We start from the raw sequence: 18,795 nt of genomic DNA, 5'->3' as shown, positions 1-18,795 counted from the left end.
TTCCTTAGCAATTCTCTTAACGTTTATGCCATGAACAGAATGCTACGGTGTAAAATGAGAAATGTTATGGTATTTCAGATGCCATGGCATATTTCATGGCATTCCCCAAGGATAGAACCGGCTCTATTTCCGTAGCATAACCAATCAGAATCGACCTCATGGTCACGAGTGCACATGTAATGGCGGTCGCTTGAGATGTTTGTCCATAAGCAAGCCATGTCTTTACTCTATCCCATGCCTTGGAAGGATCTAGATATATTGTGTTTGCAGTTTTATGTTTCTCTAAGGTTTCAGCTATGTAGTTCATTAACTCTGCTATGGATGTGACTATTGATTTCTCTTTCTGGATTCTATGTTGGTTTCTGTTTATTCTTCTTGCTGCTTGAATTATCTGAGTTAGGTTGTTTGCTTTGTATTTGTTTATCTTTAGATCTATTCCTTAACTACACGTAAGCTAGGTAATGAATACATGCTGTTATATCACTATTTTTGTACCACCCTTTTACCTATTCATGTAATAAAATATACTAATTAATTTGAATATTTGGTAAATATGCGATATCGCCCGAACGGATTTCTTCAAATTTACAGGAGAAACTACTTACTGAAATCAGTTTCTGTAGCATTGTTGAAGTTCTTCGAGGTATTTTCTTTCACGGAAACTGAAAACTTCACCATAGAATGCTGCAGAACAAGAAATAATCACTTTTTATGCAAGGAACTTGCATTTTCTGACATTATGCCGTTGTTTCCATTATGTACCTGCAGATGGCGCAAGCGTCGAAAGTCGCCAGTGTTTCCAAACGTGCTTTTTTCTTACGAGATTTTTTTTTCTTTTTTTTTTAAGTATGCTTACGTAACCCAACCCAGCCTAACCTAACCTTGCCGGAAATGGTCCGTGGGGCTATCGTGAATGGTTTTGGGGGCTATCCGTCAATGCTTTGTGATGACATAATGAACACGAAAGTAGCTATTTTTCGGTGAAGAAGGTTGAAACACTGCATACCCACTCCAAATTGACAAAGCACAAGCACGACGCGCGATGATCCATGACGAGTGCACGCCATATTGTCTGTTACCCAAGCGGAACAAGGAAGACAAATAATGACTCGTAATATGAAAAGTTGACACTATTTTATGAAAAAAGGCATAACTTCACCTTAAAGACTCTTCCGCAATGCAGAATAGGTAAGTATCAATGCTCAAATGAACGAAATAAACGAGTGAGAGGTGTTCGGGCGATATCGCATATTTACCGAATATTTTAATTAATATTATTTTAATTAATTTAGTATAATAATAATATTTATTATTATTTTGATACACTTGGTTCGGACCCTCCCCTCCCGAAACATATTTCTAGATACGTGCCTGTTTCCAGTGGCGACGCCTCGTGAGATCTTTGTGTCCCACTCACGGCTATAAGTTCTACTTTACAACCGAGAGGACGCAGTTCTGCCAACCTGCCTGTGTTTGTTACCTCACCCGGGGAGTTGTTTTCGCAACCCCACAATGTCAGGGGCTCATCTTGGCTTCCCGCGACAAAGGGGTGTTATTGACTTTGGTCTTCAGCGGGGATAGGTGGTTGTTACGCAGCTGGAGTGCATTTGCGTTGCACCATCTTCCCTTTTCGTTGTGTTTGATTTGCCTCCCCTCCCGTGTAAGAGGATCTTAAAAGGGAGGCAGCTGGAAACTTAAACGTTGACAACATATTAAATACACACTTTCTGACTTTGCCACAATACGGCAGCAAGGTGCGAAATTGACTTTGCTAAACTATTTCAGCGCCAGCCAACAAGAGAAAGCATTTTCCTTAATATTTTTCATTACCTGTTTCCGATCGGCCGAACACCTCTCTCTCGTTTATTTCGTCCCTTTTTACATTCGTACTTACCTTTTGTGCATTGCGAGAGATTCTTTAAGGTGTGATTTTGCTTTTCTTACGTTTTCTGACGAAAATAATGTCAATAACAGTAATTATTGTTCGTCCTTTTCTCGCTTGCTTAAGACACAATATGGCCGGAATAGCTTCAGTAGCGTCGATGATCAGTGGGTATACAGTGTTTCCAATCTTCTTAACCGAAAAATGCCCCACGAACCATTCACGGATAGCCCCACAAACCATTCAGTGTAAGGTTAGGTTAGGCAAACATAGTTAAAATTTGGGGTCGTAGTAATATCGGGAATGTATATTTCGTTTTTTCATCTTCTTGCAAAACACCGCGTCGTTGGAAACACTGACAGGAGGTTACGTCATGAACATCCGGTTCACGTTGAGCAAGCAAGGAACAGCAACGGGAATTGTACGTCGGAGAGATATTTTTAGTGAAAAACACATGATTTTCCGCTCCAGCAGATTCTACGATGACAGGAAATACTTCCACGAAGTATCCAAATGCTAAAAAAAACTCATTCCAGTAAGTACTTTCTTATGTAAAAATGAAGAAATCCGTTATTCCGATCGGAAACTGTTACCTATTTTTCTTAACATTTATGCCATGACCAAAATACTACAGTGTAAAGTGAAAAATATTATGGCATTTCTCAAGTATAGGATCGATCCTATTTCATAGCGTAACCAATCAGAAGCAAGCTCTAGGTCACGTGCGCAGAAGTAATGGCGGCCGAGTGAGATGTATACAACGCATCACTTCACGTTTTTAAAAGCCGATAACTATTCAACCGAGAGGAATAACGTTTCCTATAAAGAGGTTTCAGGTACAAATGAATGGCACTGCTTAAATACATGCTTTATAGCGGTACACGTATGGAAGAATATTTTAGTTTAATTGTTTCAATTGTAAACACCGTGCACTCACCATAGATTGTGTAACTCGACGAGCCTTTCCTGCTGTATACATTGTAATCGAAAAAGCTAACCGGAATGTTCCATAAAATGTTAAGTACTATCTGCTATAAGATTTTTGGAAGCATTTACATAATATATATGCTAGCAAATATGTTAAAGTAAATGCTTCCGTCAAAACGGACCTAACGAACTTATTTCTGCTTCAGAATCAGGACGAGAGATGGCGTGGTGTGATCTGATTCTCAATTTTGGCGCACTTAAAAAAATACTTCTACCTATCTCGGTTCGATCTCGAGCTACAAATGGTTTTTCGTCTTGTTTTCATATCTACACTAAGTTTCAGTCTCAATGAAGTGAGTCTTGAGTTCATTTACATTCTCGAAATGATGCATGTAAGAATATAAATGCGTATTTAATAAGTACAAACCAGAAAAAATGCCTGCATAAGAGTCTGTATTAAGTACAAGACTGAATGGAACGGTACTTCCTTTATTTGTGTTACTCTACTCCCTTGCAGGATTTACAGCATTAACCGAGATAAGAATATCATTTATTACTTGTTCTCCTGGGAATATCAAAGTTCCTATGGCGTAGAAAAACACATCAACAGAAGAAGGACAGGTTCAAGATTTTGTTTGGGTGGGAAAAGTCGAAACTTCCATTTGATTAGCAGGAAGTTGAAGTTGATTATCCATTAGGAATGTGTGGGATTTCGTAAATACTTTTTATCATATTTTCTACAACTCGTAGCCATCAACTTAAAAAAACGATTTCGCTTGCAAAACATGGGAAAAAATTCACACTCTTTTTGTACTGATTTATTTTTCAGTAGCAGTGACAATTCCAACGATATTGAAATAAATGCAGGTCTGGTGCGAAACGGTCTGGGATCGCTTATACCTCTCTTTCGTTCTCATCCCCTTCTGTACATTAATCCCTGCTGACCTCCTTGGCGTAGTGGTTAGAACATCGCGCTACAACACCAGGGGATCCGGATTCGAATCCCCATCACTCATCCTCATTGTCGTGATTAGCCAAAAGTGGTTGGGCGCAGTAGTAGCGTCGTCGCCTTGCAATCAATAGGTCCCGGGTTCGATTCCCGGTGGAGGCACATAGTGGTTCCGATCCCACTTTAAACTGTAGGTTCAGTCCCGATTAGCCTTACTGTGCATAAAGTGGAGTTAAAACCAGGGTTGTTAAAGGTCCAGGAACCAATAGATTCTAATGGGTTCTGCTGCAGGACCGGAACCTTTTTTAAATTCGGTCCAAGTTGCGTATTGTATCGTTGAAAAAGGTCCTGGATCGTATTTTAATCGTTCCTGAAAAAATGTTCCTGGACCGAATTTAAATTCATTCAGAAAAAAGGTCCCTGGACCGTATTTAAATTGATCGGAAAATAAGGTTCCTGGACCGAATTGAAATGCTTTACAGATAAGAGGAGTGATCTTCCACGTAGTACACCCTGGACTGCAGACTAACGAGGCTCTGGCGACTGGCCCTATGGCCAGTATAATCCTGTGTCGTCCTGTGTTTTGTCCCTATTTGCGCTGAGCGCCCTTTTTAGCCTCAGCTTTTAACCAAGGTAAGGAAATTTTAGTTTTCAGACACGCTTTTATTTTTATTATGACAAGGGGCTGGACCCCGTATAGTGTGACGGGTGCATAATAGCCTCAGTGCTGACGCACCCAAAATTTTTATTCAAATTCAACTTTACATATACAAAGGTTCTTTACGGTCCAGAACCCATTTACGCTTGCTGATATTCTCTCCTGGACCGGAATTGAATTTATTTAATATTTCTGGACCTTTTACAAACCTGCTTAAAACACCAAATCAATCAACCAATCAAACCAAAAGTGTCAGAAAAGTGAGAAATGAAATCTACACAAATCCCGATTTCTCTGCCAGAGCCTGCAGCCCCTCTCCGCACAAGATGGCCATCCTTGGACTCCCTATTCGTGATCGCTTCAATGGCATACCCTATTTCCGGTTTATTTGCTCGCGTGTCGTAGGAGGCCGAGCAACAAATCATGCCCAGCGCCAAACAAAGGCGCATCAATTAATGGGGCTGAAAAGTAATGAATTGCGCTGTCACATGGACGCCGGAAGTGCCCAGCGGATCAATTTCCGGTATGTGGTTGAACATCTGAATCCGCGCTGAGAGTGACAGGGCACAGAAATCGAGGCTGTCTGTGTGTGTGTGTGGCGGAGTGGTTAGTACACCGCCCTACGTCGCAAGAGGTCCTGGGTTCGAATCCCAGTCTGAGCACTGATGTATGAGTGTCCCTTCATCAATTGCATCGTATCATTACCAATCCTCGTCGTCACAATTAGCCAAAAGTGGCATAAAGGAGAAGTAAAATAAACCAAATCAACCAATCCGAGATGAGCATAGATATGTACGAAAGTGTGTGCCTTGCCGGAGATTCGAACTCCAGAGTACTGATATCGTAACTTCTTTCTGATCATCATTTTGTTTGGAAACTTTCTTATGTCGCAGTTACGCTTTTTCAAATGTAACTCAGGTACAGTCATCCGCAAAAAAAAGATCCTCAAATACTCGCTTCTGCAAGGCGTAATGTCTGTTGCCTAACTCTACTGCCATAAGTGGGTCTTCATCAGTGATGTGCCGTAGACTATAAGTTTACGTCTACATGCGTTGTCTACACGTAATCTACGCGTAGATTACATTGGGTTGTAGTTTACATAGACTACGTAGACAATCTAAAGTGCATTAAAATTAATTTTCAAGGGTTTCATGAATGGAAAGTGACATTTTCAACTATATTGGTTCCTAACGAAATAAAAAGGATCCTATTTACAACAAATTTATCTTCTCTTCTATTATCAACTATGGAAGAAGATAAATAGTATGCAAAAAACAACAACAGATGGCAGTCGTGAGGCAAGAGTGGTCTTTTCCCCATAAAACACTAGAATATTTCCTATATTAGGTTTTTTCCTATGTGAGAAATTGTTCGAATTTGAAAGAAACAGTATGAAAATTTCTTCTTACACATCAGCAACTGATACGCAGTATAATTTTCTTCTAATTCCACGGCGCCCTTTGCTAAGTTATCACCTTTCGCCATGTTGTTTACATAGATTACGTAATCTACTTGTATAAAATAGTCTACGTGTAGACTATCGTTGTTTACGCGTAGACGCACATCACTGGTCTTCATCTGGGTTGTTAAATGTCCAGGAATTTTAAATAAATTCAATTCCGGTCCAGGAGAGAAAATTAGTAACCGTAAAAGGGTTCTGGACCGTAAGGAACCTTTTTATGTATAAATTATTTGAATTCGATGCAGGAACCTTTTTCAAGATGTATTTAAATACGGTCCAGGAACCTTTTTTCCGGCTCAATTTTTCGATATCCGGTGGAGGCACATAGTGGTTCGGATTCCACTTTAAACTGTAGGTCCAGTCCCAATTACACACAGAATCCAATACGTGTCAATTGACACACATATTTTGATTTCAATAACACGTTAACGTGCATAAACTGCAAATGGTGCACCTTTTAGTGTGTCAAAATACACATAGGAATGTATTAAAGTGTGTTTTTATGAGATGATGTTCCGTGTGATGCACTAAAATGCATCAATATGGAAGATCAGACAAGATCATTTCGAAGATAGCTGTGTCAATTGATGCATTTAAAGTGAAAGTTTGTTATCTTCGATCTTCCAAATTGATGCATTTTAGTGCATCACACGGAACTCATAAAAATACCCTTTAATACATTCCTATGTGTATTTTGACACACTAAAAAGGTGCATCATTTGCAGTTTATGCACGTTAACGTGTTATTGAAATCAAAATATGTGTGTCAATTGACACGTTTTGGGTTCTGTGTGTACTCTTACTGTGCATAGAGTGGACTTAGAACACCAAATCAATCAGTTAATCCGGCTCAATTTAAATACGGTCCGGGAACATTTTTTTTCTGGATCAATTTAAGATCGGTCCAGGAAACGTTTTTCATTGATGCAACTTGGACCTAATTTAAATTAGGCTAGGATAAAGGTTCCGGTCCTGCAGCGGAATCCAATAGAACCTATTAGAATTTTTAGGTTCCCGGACCTTTAACAACCCTGGTCTTCATACCAAATTTTCAATGGCAACTTCTTACCACAGCCGTACAGTTAGGCAACACACAAGATGCCTTTCAGGGAAGCGAGGATTTCAGGTGTCACACTTGTATTGCCGGTTATTGTACAGTTTCTTTATTCTTACGATATAGCCCCTACAAGGTGTTGCAAGGTTGAACTACACTTGTGTTGTTCTATCGTTAAGGATGTTCTGACGCATGAGTTTCAATGATATCCCTTAAATCACATATCTTAATCAGTTATTAAGTAAAATCCGTGTAACTCTGTGTGCCTTACGTGCCGAATATACCGAGTGATCCGTTTGAGATGTCAGAAAAATAAAGCTTTATACCCAAGAGGTTAACATACGTATCTGTGAGCAGTTTGTTGTAATATAAGCAGAAAGGATGCAAGTTTCGAGTGAGTAGAGGTTTACAGTCATCAGCTGCGTGGCGGCAGTAGCATACATGTAATATTCGAAATTTTCGCATACCATACGACATACTGTGTGCGCTGTTGGGACGTGACCACCACCTTTCTAACCATGCACACTAGCGCCGCCATGTGGCTGAAGTCTGTATGTACAAGGGTCGTTCAAGGTTGACCAAGACTTTCGTGAATAAAATATTAATGAATCAATGTAGCACTGCATTACTTCGACAGGACAGACCATGATTCCTTGCGAGTAACCATGATCCTTTGCAACGCATTTGGCGCATGCGCAGTAGTGTAAACAAAGATGGCAGCAAGTAGTGTATCTGTTTCTGTGGAACAGCGATGTATAATGAAATATCTCGTGAAGGAGAAGGTGAAACCTGCTGAAATTTGGTATAGACTGCAAGCACAGTATGGTGAACAAACACTGTCATGGGCAAGAGTGTATGAATGGTGTCATAAGGGTTCTCCACCCTAAAAAAAAGCAAAGCACTGCCATCTGCTGGTAAGATTTTGGGAACTGTCTTCTGGGACATGTGGATTTTTTGGAGAAGGGTGCCACAATTAATACCCAGTATTACTCAACACTGCTTCATGGTGCTGTACGTGGGGTCGTTCGGAAGAAAAGACCTGGAATGTTGTCGAAACATGTCATTCCTCTCCATGACAATGCCAGGCCACACACGGCTCATTTGACTCAAACAACACTGGCCAACTTGTACTGGGATGTTTTACAACACAGTCCTTACAGTCCAGATTTAGTCCCCAGTGAATTCCACTTGGTTGGGGCTCTTAAAGAGCATTTGGGCAGGACGCACTTTCAGACAGATGAGGAACTCAAGAACGCTCTCCTGCAGTGATTACGACACCAACCTACTTCTTTGTATGCCAAAGGCATCAAGAAACTTCCACAACAATTGCAACAGTGTCTGGATGTTCAGGGGGAATACTTTGAAAAACTGACATAGTTTGGTGCTTCTATGTATGTATATTTCCTGTCTAGAAATAAAAGTCTTGGTCAACCTTGAACGACCCTTGTATAAAGGTTTACTTTTCTGACATCTCAAACGGATCACCCGTATATAATGCATCTAATGTTTACTGCACGATTCGCATCGCGGTCGGAAATTTAACTTGTGTTACATGAAATGCATTCTTGTCAAGTGCTGTTTGCTATAAAATTTGTAGAAGCGTTACGTAGCATTTATCGTAGCAAAAATGTTAAATGAAATAACTTGGAATCGAACTGAAAAGGATTCTAGCGCATAGAAACAAATACTTATTTAGCATAGGCGTGCGTAAACCCTCTGATTTGGAGGGGGAGGGGCAAAAGCCTTGGTGAAGTTCAAACAGAGGGTGAAAGAACTCATTTCATCTCACTATTTTATTGTATTGCTGTATGTAGAACTGGGGCGTATATAGAGTGTGTCCGGGCCCGCCGAAAATTACTGTTTTAGAAGAATTCAAACTTCCGTGGTGGTAATGTTGTTTGCACCCCTCCTTTATTTACATGTAAACATGGTTTCACACAGCAGATTCAAAACTACACATAATTTATCATTTTTTAAGAGTGACAGCAATTAGGGGGCTCCCTCCCCATCTTTTTGCCACTTTTCGCTTACGCACTATAGCCTCTTTATAGTACTAAGCTTTGCTGGTATTTTAGTATTATACGGACTACCTCGAATTAGTACGCTATACGTACCTAACCTAACTCAACCTAACCTAACCTTTATATCTAATAAGTTAGGTTAGGTTCCTATGGCGTACTAATTTGATTTGAAGGTTAGGTTAGGTTGAGTTAGGTTAGGTACGTATTGCGTACTAAATCGAGGTAGTCCGTATAATACCAGCGGCGTGCATTCGGGGTACGCAAGGTACGCACTGCGTACCCACAACACAGTAAGAAAAAATAAACATTTTTTCGTCTTCCCCGAACATGAAAAATTCAACAATTATCGCTCCGAAAGCAGTTCCACTGCAAGAAATTCCGATTTCCGCATGAACACACTGCTGCCTTCCTAAGGCAGTCCCGAATGATCCCGATTGTGACTTCGGCACCCACCCGACCTGCGTTCCTGCCGATTTCCGCAGAAAGACGCTGTTTCTTCTGCTTGGTACCCTAGAAATTCGGAAGGTAACCCCATTGGCTCATATCAGCCCCGACCACGTGTTTTGGTCTGCCAGCGCTTACCCTCTCTCTCTCACTTCTCTCCCGGTTCTAAGCATCGAGGGTACCCAAGATTTTGACCGCGTATGCAGTGTTGACAGTAGTCAACATATATTTTTTTTTTCTGGCATGCTTAACTTACTAGCATTTAGCAGCCACGCGTAGATAGATCACTGTTGGGTTGCAATAAAAATACGACTTTTGTCGGCATGAAAAACTTAGTTTCTAAAGAACATAATATTGTTTAATAACAGTGAATAGATTTCTGTACACTGCATTCCTAAGTGAGAGTATTAGGGGGGCAACTGCCCTCCCTTTCCCCCGTGCGCACGCATAGTTAACTAGTACATTTTATGGCTATTAATTTGTAAACAGAACTTGGACAACTACCGACCTGATCACAGCTTTGCCTTTCGAGATATATAATACACACAGCGTCATCTGTTGAGGCTTTTTGAAGTATTTTTATGTTTCAAGGTCTGGGCTGTGCGTTATGAATCAGTGAGTAAGAATCAACTCATTTACATATTAATGTTTAAGATGAAAAGAAACAGGAAAAGAACTACAGTAAAACCTCGTTAATCCGGATCCCGATAAACCGGACTTCGTTTAATCCGGACAGGCAAAAGGCAAAAAAAGAAAAGAAAAAGAAAGCAGAAAGCAAGGTTTTAAATGTGGCTAGAAATTAACAAGAGAACTTCCCAAAGAAAAGGCAGTCAACCACTGATGCTCACCATAATTAACGTGTTTTGTTGCTATAAACGGAGTTTTAATGCACTTTGTACTGTTCTTTTAAGTTATTTCAGTTAATCCGGACTTTCGTTAAACCAGTCAACTTATCCCCCCATTAGTCCGGATTAACAATGTTTTGTTGTATTGTATGAGAATAAAACAAAAGAAAAGAGAGAAACTGCGAGGGATTAACGAAAGTTAATCTTGAAGGAATTTTACTTTAGACATGCGTATGAACATCGAAAATTGAGAATACGTTATTGAAGCGAGCATAATAATAAATTTGATCTGAGTTTTTGTGATTTAGCGTCGCTTTTCTGCCACTTTTAGCTGATCACGACGCTGAGGATGAGCGATGATATAAAATTGATGAAGAGACATTTGCAAGGAAGACAAATGCCGGGGTTTGAATCGTGACCACGCAATCCTGTGTTCCCTCTCACGTGTTCATTGGTGGAGCCTTACTACTTGCGCAAAGATTCGTTTTCGTTCGCTTGCTCCAGAGGTAACCCGGATTGCAAACAATCATCTCTTCCTTCAAAGAAAAATAGTGAGGCTGGCAACCCTTAGATGGCGCTATCTTTCATGTTGTGATTTTCCAAACCTCTGCCCCCTACGTGTACCATCTGTTGGCATGGAGGATGCAAGTGACGAGCACCTTTTAATGGGGTGAAATGGGGCTGAAGGTGGGGGACAGCAGGGGTGCTTTGTTTCCCATATACCTGAATCTTTTCGCACGACACATAACCGTTTCAGCACTCGTTTCAGTTTTCCTGAGAAGGCACCATTGGCTATTGCATTTTAATGACTGGTGTATCTCCATATTTCGTTTGTTCAATTGGACTGTCCGCGCTTTCCAGAATTCACCAGCGTGCATCAGACTGGTGCACCAAAAATGACGTCAAATTGGGTGAAATACGGAAAGCTTCATGCTGCAGCAAATTCAAAGCTAGATTCGGAATGCGCGCGCATATTCACGTTTATTAGGAAAAAATCACTGATGGTGACTAAATCACAGAAAATATTTCATAAATATTATATATTTTCCCTTAACGACATCTTATTTTGCATGTCCACCACGAATTTCAGTGGAATTCTTTTGTAAAAATGTCGAATATTGCCAATACATGCTTTCCTGCATGTTGCAGCAGAAGACGGACGCATGTTTTGATGCATCGGCATACTTTATTTCGCTTTGCGTGCAAGTGAAGGAGCAGTAGTATTAAAAATGTCGACAGTTTAAACTTGCAGCCAGTTTATTCTCCTTCCGTGCAACAAAATCAACGTGACATTCCGTACTACTGCCTACAGAACGCCGATCATGAAACAGCAAGGTCCGTAGACCGCTAGTTTCCCCCGCTCTTTAAGGTCTGGTCATAAAGTAAACGGCAAACAAGTCAACGGACCTTGATGAAACAGAACACGTTTCAGTGCAGACGACGCCATTTTGATTCACCAGCCGCACCAGATCTTGAGGCTGGTGTAAATTGATGACGTCATGGTTTAACCTGGTGCAAGTTCTGGTGCGCACCGGTGAAATACGGAAAGCCGAAGCGTGCATCAGCGGTGCACCAGCGCGCACACCGAGAACTAAATGCATCATATCGATTGATGCACCATAATGCATCGATTGATACACTAAAGTGCGTTTTGTAGCTTCTTCGAAGAATCAGATTCACATTTGATGCATTTTGGTGCATTTTTGTATGTCGTGAAAGAAACACCAAAGTGCATCATTTGATTCAAGTGAGGATTTCTTTCAGTCAAGATGCACTTTAATGCATCAGTTGATGCAGCCTTATATAGCTCAGACGAAACGTTTAAGTGCATTATCAAAAAAGATGCATGCTGGTGCATAGGATCACTATATTAAGTAAAAGTAAAAAAAAAAAGTAAAGTGCTCCCCTGTGCTTAGCAGCACGCCATGAAGGCATATAGGGGGAGTGGGAGTAACGCCCCACACTTTCTTCATCCGGTCGTGGTTGGGGGTGATGTGATCAGCATCACGCCCCTGACCGCCTTTACCCCCAGGGTTTCATCATCCAGGAACCACTATATTAAACCTCGTAAAAAAGTTTAGAGTCAGTTCTGAATAAAAGTGGAAAGAAAAACCAAGTTTACAAAGACAATCCGTGAGTTAAAAAGGAGTATTGTACGAGAAATCGGGAGAATTACAGTAGACGAACTTGCACGTGTAAATGCCAATTTCCTTCGGAGATGCCAGGAATGTGTTGCAGCAGAGGGACATCATTTTCAACACCTTCTGTAGTCAAGGTTAGTACACAATATGAAAACTGTAATTTTAATAGCCGACTCTACTGTCGCGGACCCGTTCGCCGGGAAAGACAAGCTCTGATGCCGGGCCGCTTGCCGCCGAGTCTCGTAGCGAATTTCAGGGAATACTCTGTACTTAATTTAATTACATATCTCAAGTAGAGGGAAATTTTAAAATATTGGTGTAGTTTTTTTGATATTGTAGTCTGAAGCCGTGAAGTTTGATGATAAGGTCGATTGTAGTGAAAGATTGCAAATATAGCACTCAGTCCTTAAAAAAACAAGGCATGACACTCACTTCCCATTTACAAAAATCCTAAACACGCCACTACTTGCAAACGTAAGCTCTCCGCTAATCACAGAGGGTGTGAATTAAAAGGGGTTGCTGGGACCTCACCCCCTGTCGTGATTATCTCCAGCCACAGAGGAAAATGACTTTCTCTGTCAGAGATGAATTCATCCCGAATAGAATAATAAAAATTATTAGCTAAGATTAGACGAATCAAGTAGAAAAATTCTTTGTCGTTTGAATTTTGAAATAATGACCTCGGTCTTTGAATACATTCCCTTCAGGCACGTATTTAGAAATTTATTTACAAAGGTCAGAGCAAAGTTTTTCAGAAATAATGATGATAACAGTAGTAATATAAATGTTTATATTTAATATCTTGATGTAATTTGTATGTTTATTCATAATAATAATAATTATTATTAAAATATGTAAATTAATTAATATTGTTATTATTACACGAATAGGTATAAAGACGGTATAAGAATAAAGATATTAGAACTGACCTCCAGGGGGGGGACTCATGGGTTATCAGGGGGGGGCTTTGTAAACCAAGTCCATTTTTCAAAAGTTTAATAGTATTAAATGATGGTAAATTATGTGTGTTGGGGGTCATTAAGTTAATTTGAAATATAAAATTTAGAAATATCATACACATACTACAGTTTTTTTCACATCTTCTAAAACATCTCTTGAAGTGCTAATGTATCCCTTAATACACACTTCATACTATTTTTGATGATCCAGATATTTGTATCATACATGTTAAAATGTACAAGGTAGTCCAAAAGTCATCAACTGATTAGGTTTTTTTTGTGTTAAACTTTTATTGATACTTGTAAGTTTTATGTCCTCAATTTTTAAAGATAACATACAATAAATGACCACCATTCGAATTGATGCAAATTTGGGCTCTTTTTATTGCGTTTTCCATTGTGTTGGAAAGAATCTGCGGGGAAATGTTATCAATTTCATGAATATTGTCCTTCAGTTGCTGTAACGTCTCTGGCTTATTCACATAAACCAATGGCTTCAAATAGCTATCCCCAAAGGAAAAATTTTGGAGCGACAAATCGGGGGACCTGGTCGGCCATGTCAAATCACCAAAGCGGGATATTACTCTGCCCGGAAAAGTGTCACGCAAAATTGTCACTATTTTTTAACGTTCTTGTTAGGTATACTTATTCATTTTTGCAAACAATAAATTTCGTGAGTATCTTCTATTTAACTGACAAAACACTACTGATATAAACAACAAGATGCCAAAATGAAGGTCAGTTCAAATAGGATAATGACTTTTGCGTCACCTGTTACAGTATTCACTTCAATCATAGTGTCTACCGTACATTCCACCCCCAGGCGAAAGCAATAAAAAAAACTTGGGATCTGTTGACATTTGACACAGATGCGGAATGAATGTGGATAATGACATCAAAGTCACAAATTTCTGTCAAACTAGAGGCTGCAACAGTGGCAGGGAAAGTACAGATAAAGAAGGCTCCCTATGAAAGAACTTTCTAAAGTCTAGAGAATCTTCTAAAACACTCGCCGCTGCTTAGACTTCTGCTCATAAACAAGATGAACGAACGAAGTTGTGAAGAAAATAATATATTCTGTCTACATTTTCACTCTTCACCTCAAACAAACTAGAATACAAAATAGTTTTACCTAATGTCAAGGGGGCTGGCGGCAGTGCAAGGGGGGGCTCAACCCCCCCTGGCCCCTGCCTGGCTACGGGCCTGCCTGGGACCTCTTGAGGCGACAACGTTAGCTTATCTTGTGAAGGGCCTGCATGTGCGACCTTCTACAGTAGATATTCCTTCTTTATATCATTTAGTGTAAATTTGCGTATACTCTCTATCCCCATACCTTATCCTTTGAAGGCCTTCCTAATGGTGTAGAACCGTGGCGGAGTGGTTAGCACATCGCGCTACGACGCCAAAGGTCCGGGTTCGAATCCCGACCTGAGGATGGAGGTTCGTGAGTGTCCATTCATCAATTTCATCACTCATCGCCATCTTCGCATAAAGTGGCACAAGAGCGAAGTAAAAAATTAGCAAATCAATCAATCCTAATGGTGTAGAATCAACATGGTAGTTTGGTAATCGAGACATTCTGAATTCGCTTTCCAGTTCCACACACAGAAAACTAAATGCATCATATCGATTGATGCACCAGAATGCATCGATTGATGTACTAAAGTGTGTTTTATGACTTCTTCAAAGAATCAGATTCACATTTGATGCATTTTGGTGCATTTTTGTATGTCGTGAAAGAAACACCAAAGTGCATCATTTGATTCAAGTGAGGATTTATTTCAGTCGAGATACACTTCAATGCATCAGTTGATATTCCTTGATGCACCTTTCTGCATCTTTTTTGATGATGCACTTAAACGTTTGGTCTGAGATACAGAGTTTATGTAGCTCAGACGAAACGTTTAAGTGCATCATGAAAAAATATGCATTCTGGTGCATCAAAACGCATCTGATGCATTGAAGTGCATCTCGACTGAAAGGAATGCTCATTTCAATCAAATGATGCACTTTGGTGTTTCTTTCACTACATACAAAAATGCACCAAAATGCATCAAATGTGATTCTTTGAAGAAGCCATAAAACACACTTTAGTACATTAATCGATGCATTCTGGTGCATCAATGATGCATTTAGTTCTCTGAGTGCCATGTCCAGCAAATCCGATCAACTTATTCGTGATAAACTTTGTTTTATTCTTTGGCGATCTAATTATTATTCGAACATTTTTTTTCTTGGTATATAACGATATATATATACGTGCCCCTCCCGCTAATTCCGCCAATGTTTGTGATTGTTGTTTCATCCATTTAATCTAATCACCTTTCATCCTCATATTCGCGATTAGCCAAAGTGGCAGAACAGCGAAATAAAATAAACCAAATCGATCAATCAAAAATTACTTGATTAGTCTTTCGGAAGGATGGCGGGGGGTGGGGGGTCGGACCCCCTGGACTCCTGGTATAAATACGCTCTTGAATCCATGCAATTCATTGACAAATGCAAATGCTTACCTCCCAGATAATGTGAATGACAACACTACTACAACAGTCACTATTTCAACAATCAGCAGTTAATGTGAATTTAGCGGTTTAAAGGACGTGAAATGAAAATAAGGTGATGACCTGCCACAATCAAATAAAAATTAGCGGATTTTTGTAGAAATCAAAATTGGAACGTTAAGCTTCTTACTTCATGAAAACCCGTGGCGGAGTGGTTAGCAGTGCACTCTACGAACCTCATGGGTACCGGGCTCGAATATTGAGATGGGTATTTCTTTGCGAGTGTCGCTTCATCAATTTCATCGTCTTCACTCATGTTCATCTTCGCGATCATGGACGTCCGCAGGATTTTTTCCAGGGAGGGGCAAACGAAGGCAAATTTTCACCAAAAATAGTGTTGTTCCATAAAAAAACATTGCTTTAATTTGAATTTATGGTGTTCATGCAATAATTAACGCATATTATTGTGGCTAAAATGGAATTATATGTGTGAAATACATATTTTTTGGTTGACTTTCATTTTCCAGGAGGCACGCCCCCCCTTGCCCCCCTTCCGGACGCCCATGTTCGCGATTAGTCAAATGTGGCAGAAAACTAAGTAAAATAAAGAAAATCAATCAATCAAAAACCAGCGAGATGGTTCAAATATCGAATTTTATATAAAAATATGCAATGGTAATTTGCCTAAATTTGCAATTTTTGCTTGCCTACATACAAAGTCAAAAATATGTAATTGGGAATTTCATAAAAATTTATCCCTAACCATAAATGAGTGCAAATGCTTACCTCTCACGATGACCTTCTTGGGCTGCTCCTGGTTTTGCTGGTGCAGTCCGTCCGCCGGGTTCCTGTCCGTCCGCACCAACTCGGACAGGAAGTTGATGTATCCGATGGCTAGCCGCAGAGTGTCCACCTTCGACAGCCTCTTCTCGTAGGGCAGGGTGGGGATGTGAGCCCTCAGCCCTTCGAAGGCGTCGTTGATGCTCTGCATCCTCTTCCTCTCCCTCAGGTTGGCCGCCTGCCTCTGCTGGACCTGCTGCTGAGGGCACTTCCGCTTCCGGCGCCTCCCCCTGCCGGAATTCTCCTGGTCGCTTTGCCCGGAGTACGGAGATCCGGCGGCGGAGCTGCTGGAGTCGTAGAGACCGGCGTCTACAAGATCGAACCCTTGGGCTTCCAGGAACTGGCGATTCACCGCCTCCAAGTCCAGATTCTCCATGCTGAACATCGGGAGGCGGCGGGATTCGAACTGAGGGCTGGAGGTCACCGTGAGGCCAGGGGTGCTAAGGGGTGAGTGTTTTTTCGGCACCGCACCGAATAGTCTGCGTCAGTCCGTACCCTTTCGGGGCTCTAGATTGAGTTCTCTTCGTGCAGACAGTACAACTTCACAAAACACTATTCCTCGCACTATTGACACCACACCAAAAGCCTTCTTTAGTCTTGGACAGTGTTCGTTTCTTGTACCAAGAGTTCCAAACACCTTTCCAGTCACAGGAAATCAAACAATAGTGTTGGTTCTGCACGATGAAGCACTGTATCAATAGCCTTCGTTAGATCATTTCTACAACTATCACAGTCCAGCAGTTTCTCACAATGCTTAATACGATTCAACAGTCTTCACTAACACTTGGACCCTTCGAAACGCCTGTACTACTGTTTCTAGTACAGCCTATGACCCAGAATAGAAAATGACTAGGATATAGTTTCTGTAATCACGACTTGGACATGACTGTCCAGGATATCTCATCTACCATAATCGCTGACACGCTGTATGGCTGTCCCAGGTCACTCATTGCGCTATGACTATTTTCACGTACTGACACCAATTGCGTCACGCTTATTCACACTTGCACGTTTCATAAAGGTGTTAAAGAATGCGGTAGTATATCGGAATTTCCAGCTTGGAACCTGAAGGTATCCGTCGAGTATGTTAATGTCGTACAGATTGTAAAGGGAACGTCGTTCACGCACGTGTCGCCGTCTGCAGGCAGTTATTGGAACTTGTGATTGATGTGTCACCCTTTATGCGAGAATGAGCCGGCCACGCGCCCGCCACACGTCTGATCGTTCTACTGACAGCGGCGACGTTTGAAGCTCCGTCGCGCACACGCCTCTCTGCTGGAGGAAGGGGAGCCAATGGGAGGGTAGCGGGAGGGCGGAGCGAGCGATCAATCCGGAAACCAATGAGATTCTGCGGTCCTCTTGCAGCATCTCTCTTCCTGGAATCTTCCTTCGGGATAGAGCGGCTGTGTAGGCGGCGCGGTGTACTTTACCCCGGCACAAATTAATCTGAATGCTAATTCCAATCTTGAGATCGTACTGAGAATGAACTATTCTCTGTCCGTTGTGACAACAAACCCAACGTAAATAAACGCACATGGCTTGTTCCGAAGAACTGAGGCTGTGTGGACATTATTTCTATGGTTAAACAACCAAATCGACGAGCTGAATTAAGGATTAAGGACAATTCCATTGGGAGGAGTGTAACATTCAGACAAATTTACATTCATTTCTTATATATTTTCTTAGCACCTTCAAATAATTAACGCTATCAATTCCTGTAATTTCATTTTTCTTGATGAAAGTTATTTGATTCAAGAATGTTACTCCCACATCTCAATTTTCAAATACAGTTTGTAAGAAAAACTCAATATTCTGACCAAGGCAGAAATTTATTTTATTATAAAACATAAACTAAACGTAACGTTTCAACCTTCTAGCAATGTCTTCTTCAGACTCTGCACCAAGTACAAATGTAACAAGGTACAAAACAGGACGATATATAGCCTATACAGATCTGGAGGGGAGTAATGTTTGTGTATATACATCGTCCTGTTAGAAGGTTGAAACGTTACGTTTAGTTTATGTTTTATAATAAAATGAATTTCTGCCTTGGTCAGCATATTGAGTTTTTCATATCATGGAAACAAGGCTTAATGGTGTTATACAGTTTGT

General features: G+C 40.7%; 1 protein-coding gene across 1 annotated transcript in view; it reads right to left on the bottom strand.

The window, feature by feature from the left end:
- Fer1 (48 related 1) overlaps window positions 1–17,792 on the bottom strand; it is a 33,836-nt gene extending 16,044 nt beyond the window's left edge. The window contains exon 1 of the mRNA XM_083114371.1: window positions 16,630–17,792. Coding sequence (XP_082970497.1) covers window positions 16,630–17,068 — 439 coding nt within the window. The 5' untranslated portion in view covers window positions 17,069–17,792. The remainder of the gene's footprint in view (window positions 1–16,629) is intronic.
- Window positions 17,793–18,795: the final 1,003 nt, after the last annotated feature.

This window comes from Lepisma saccharinum, chromosome 29 (assembly GCF_977018435.1).
Source record: "Lepisma saccharinum chromosome 29, izLepSacc3.1, whole genome shotgun sequence".
Lineage (NCBI taxonomy): Eukaryota > Metazoa > Arthropoda > Insecta > Zygentoma > Lepismatidae > Lepisma > Lepisma saccharinum.
Note: the sequence above shows the minus strand (reverse complement) of the source record. Positions and strands in the feature narration are given on the sequence as shown.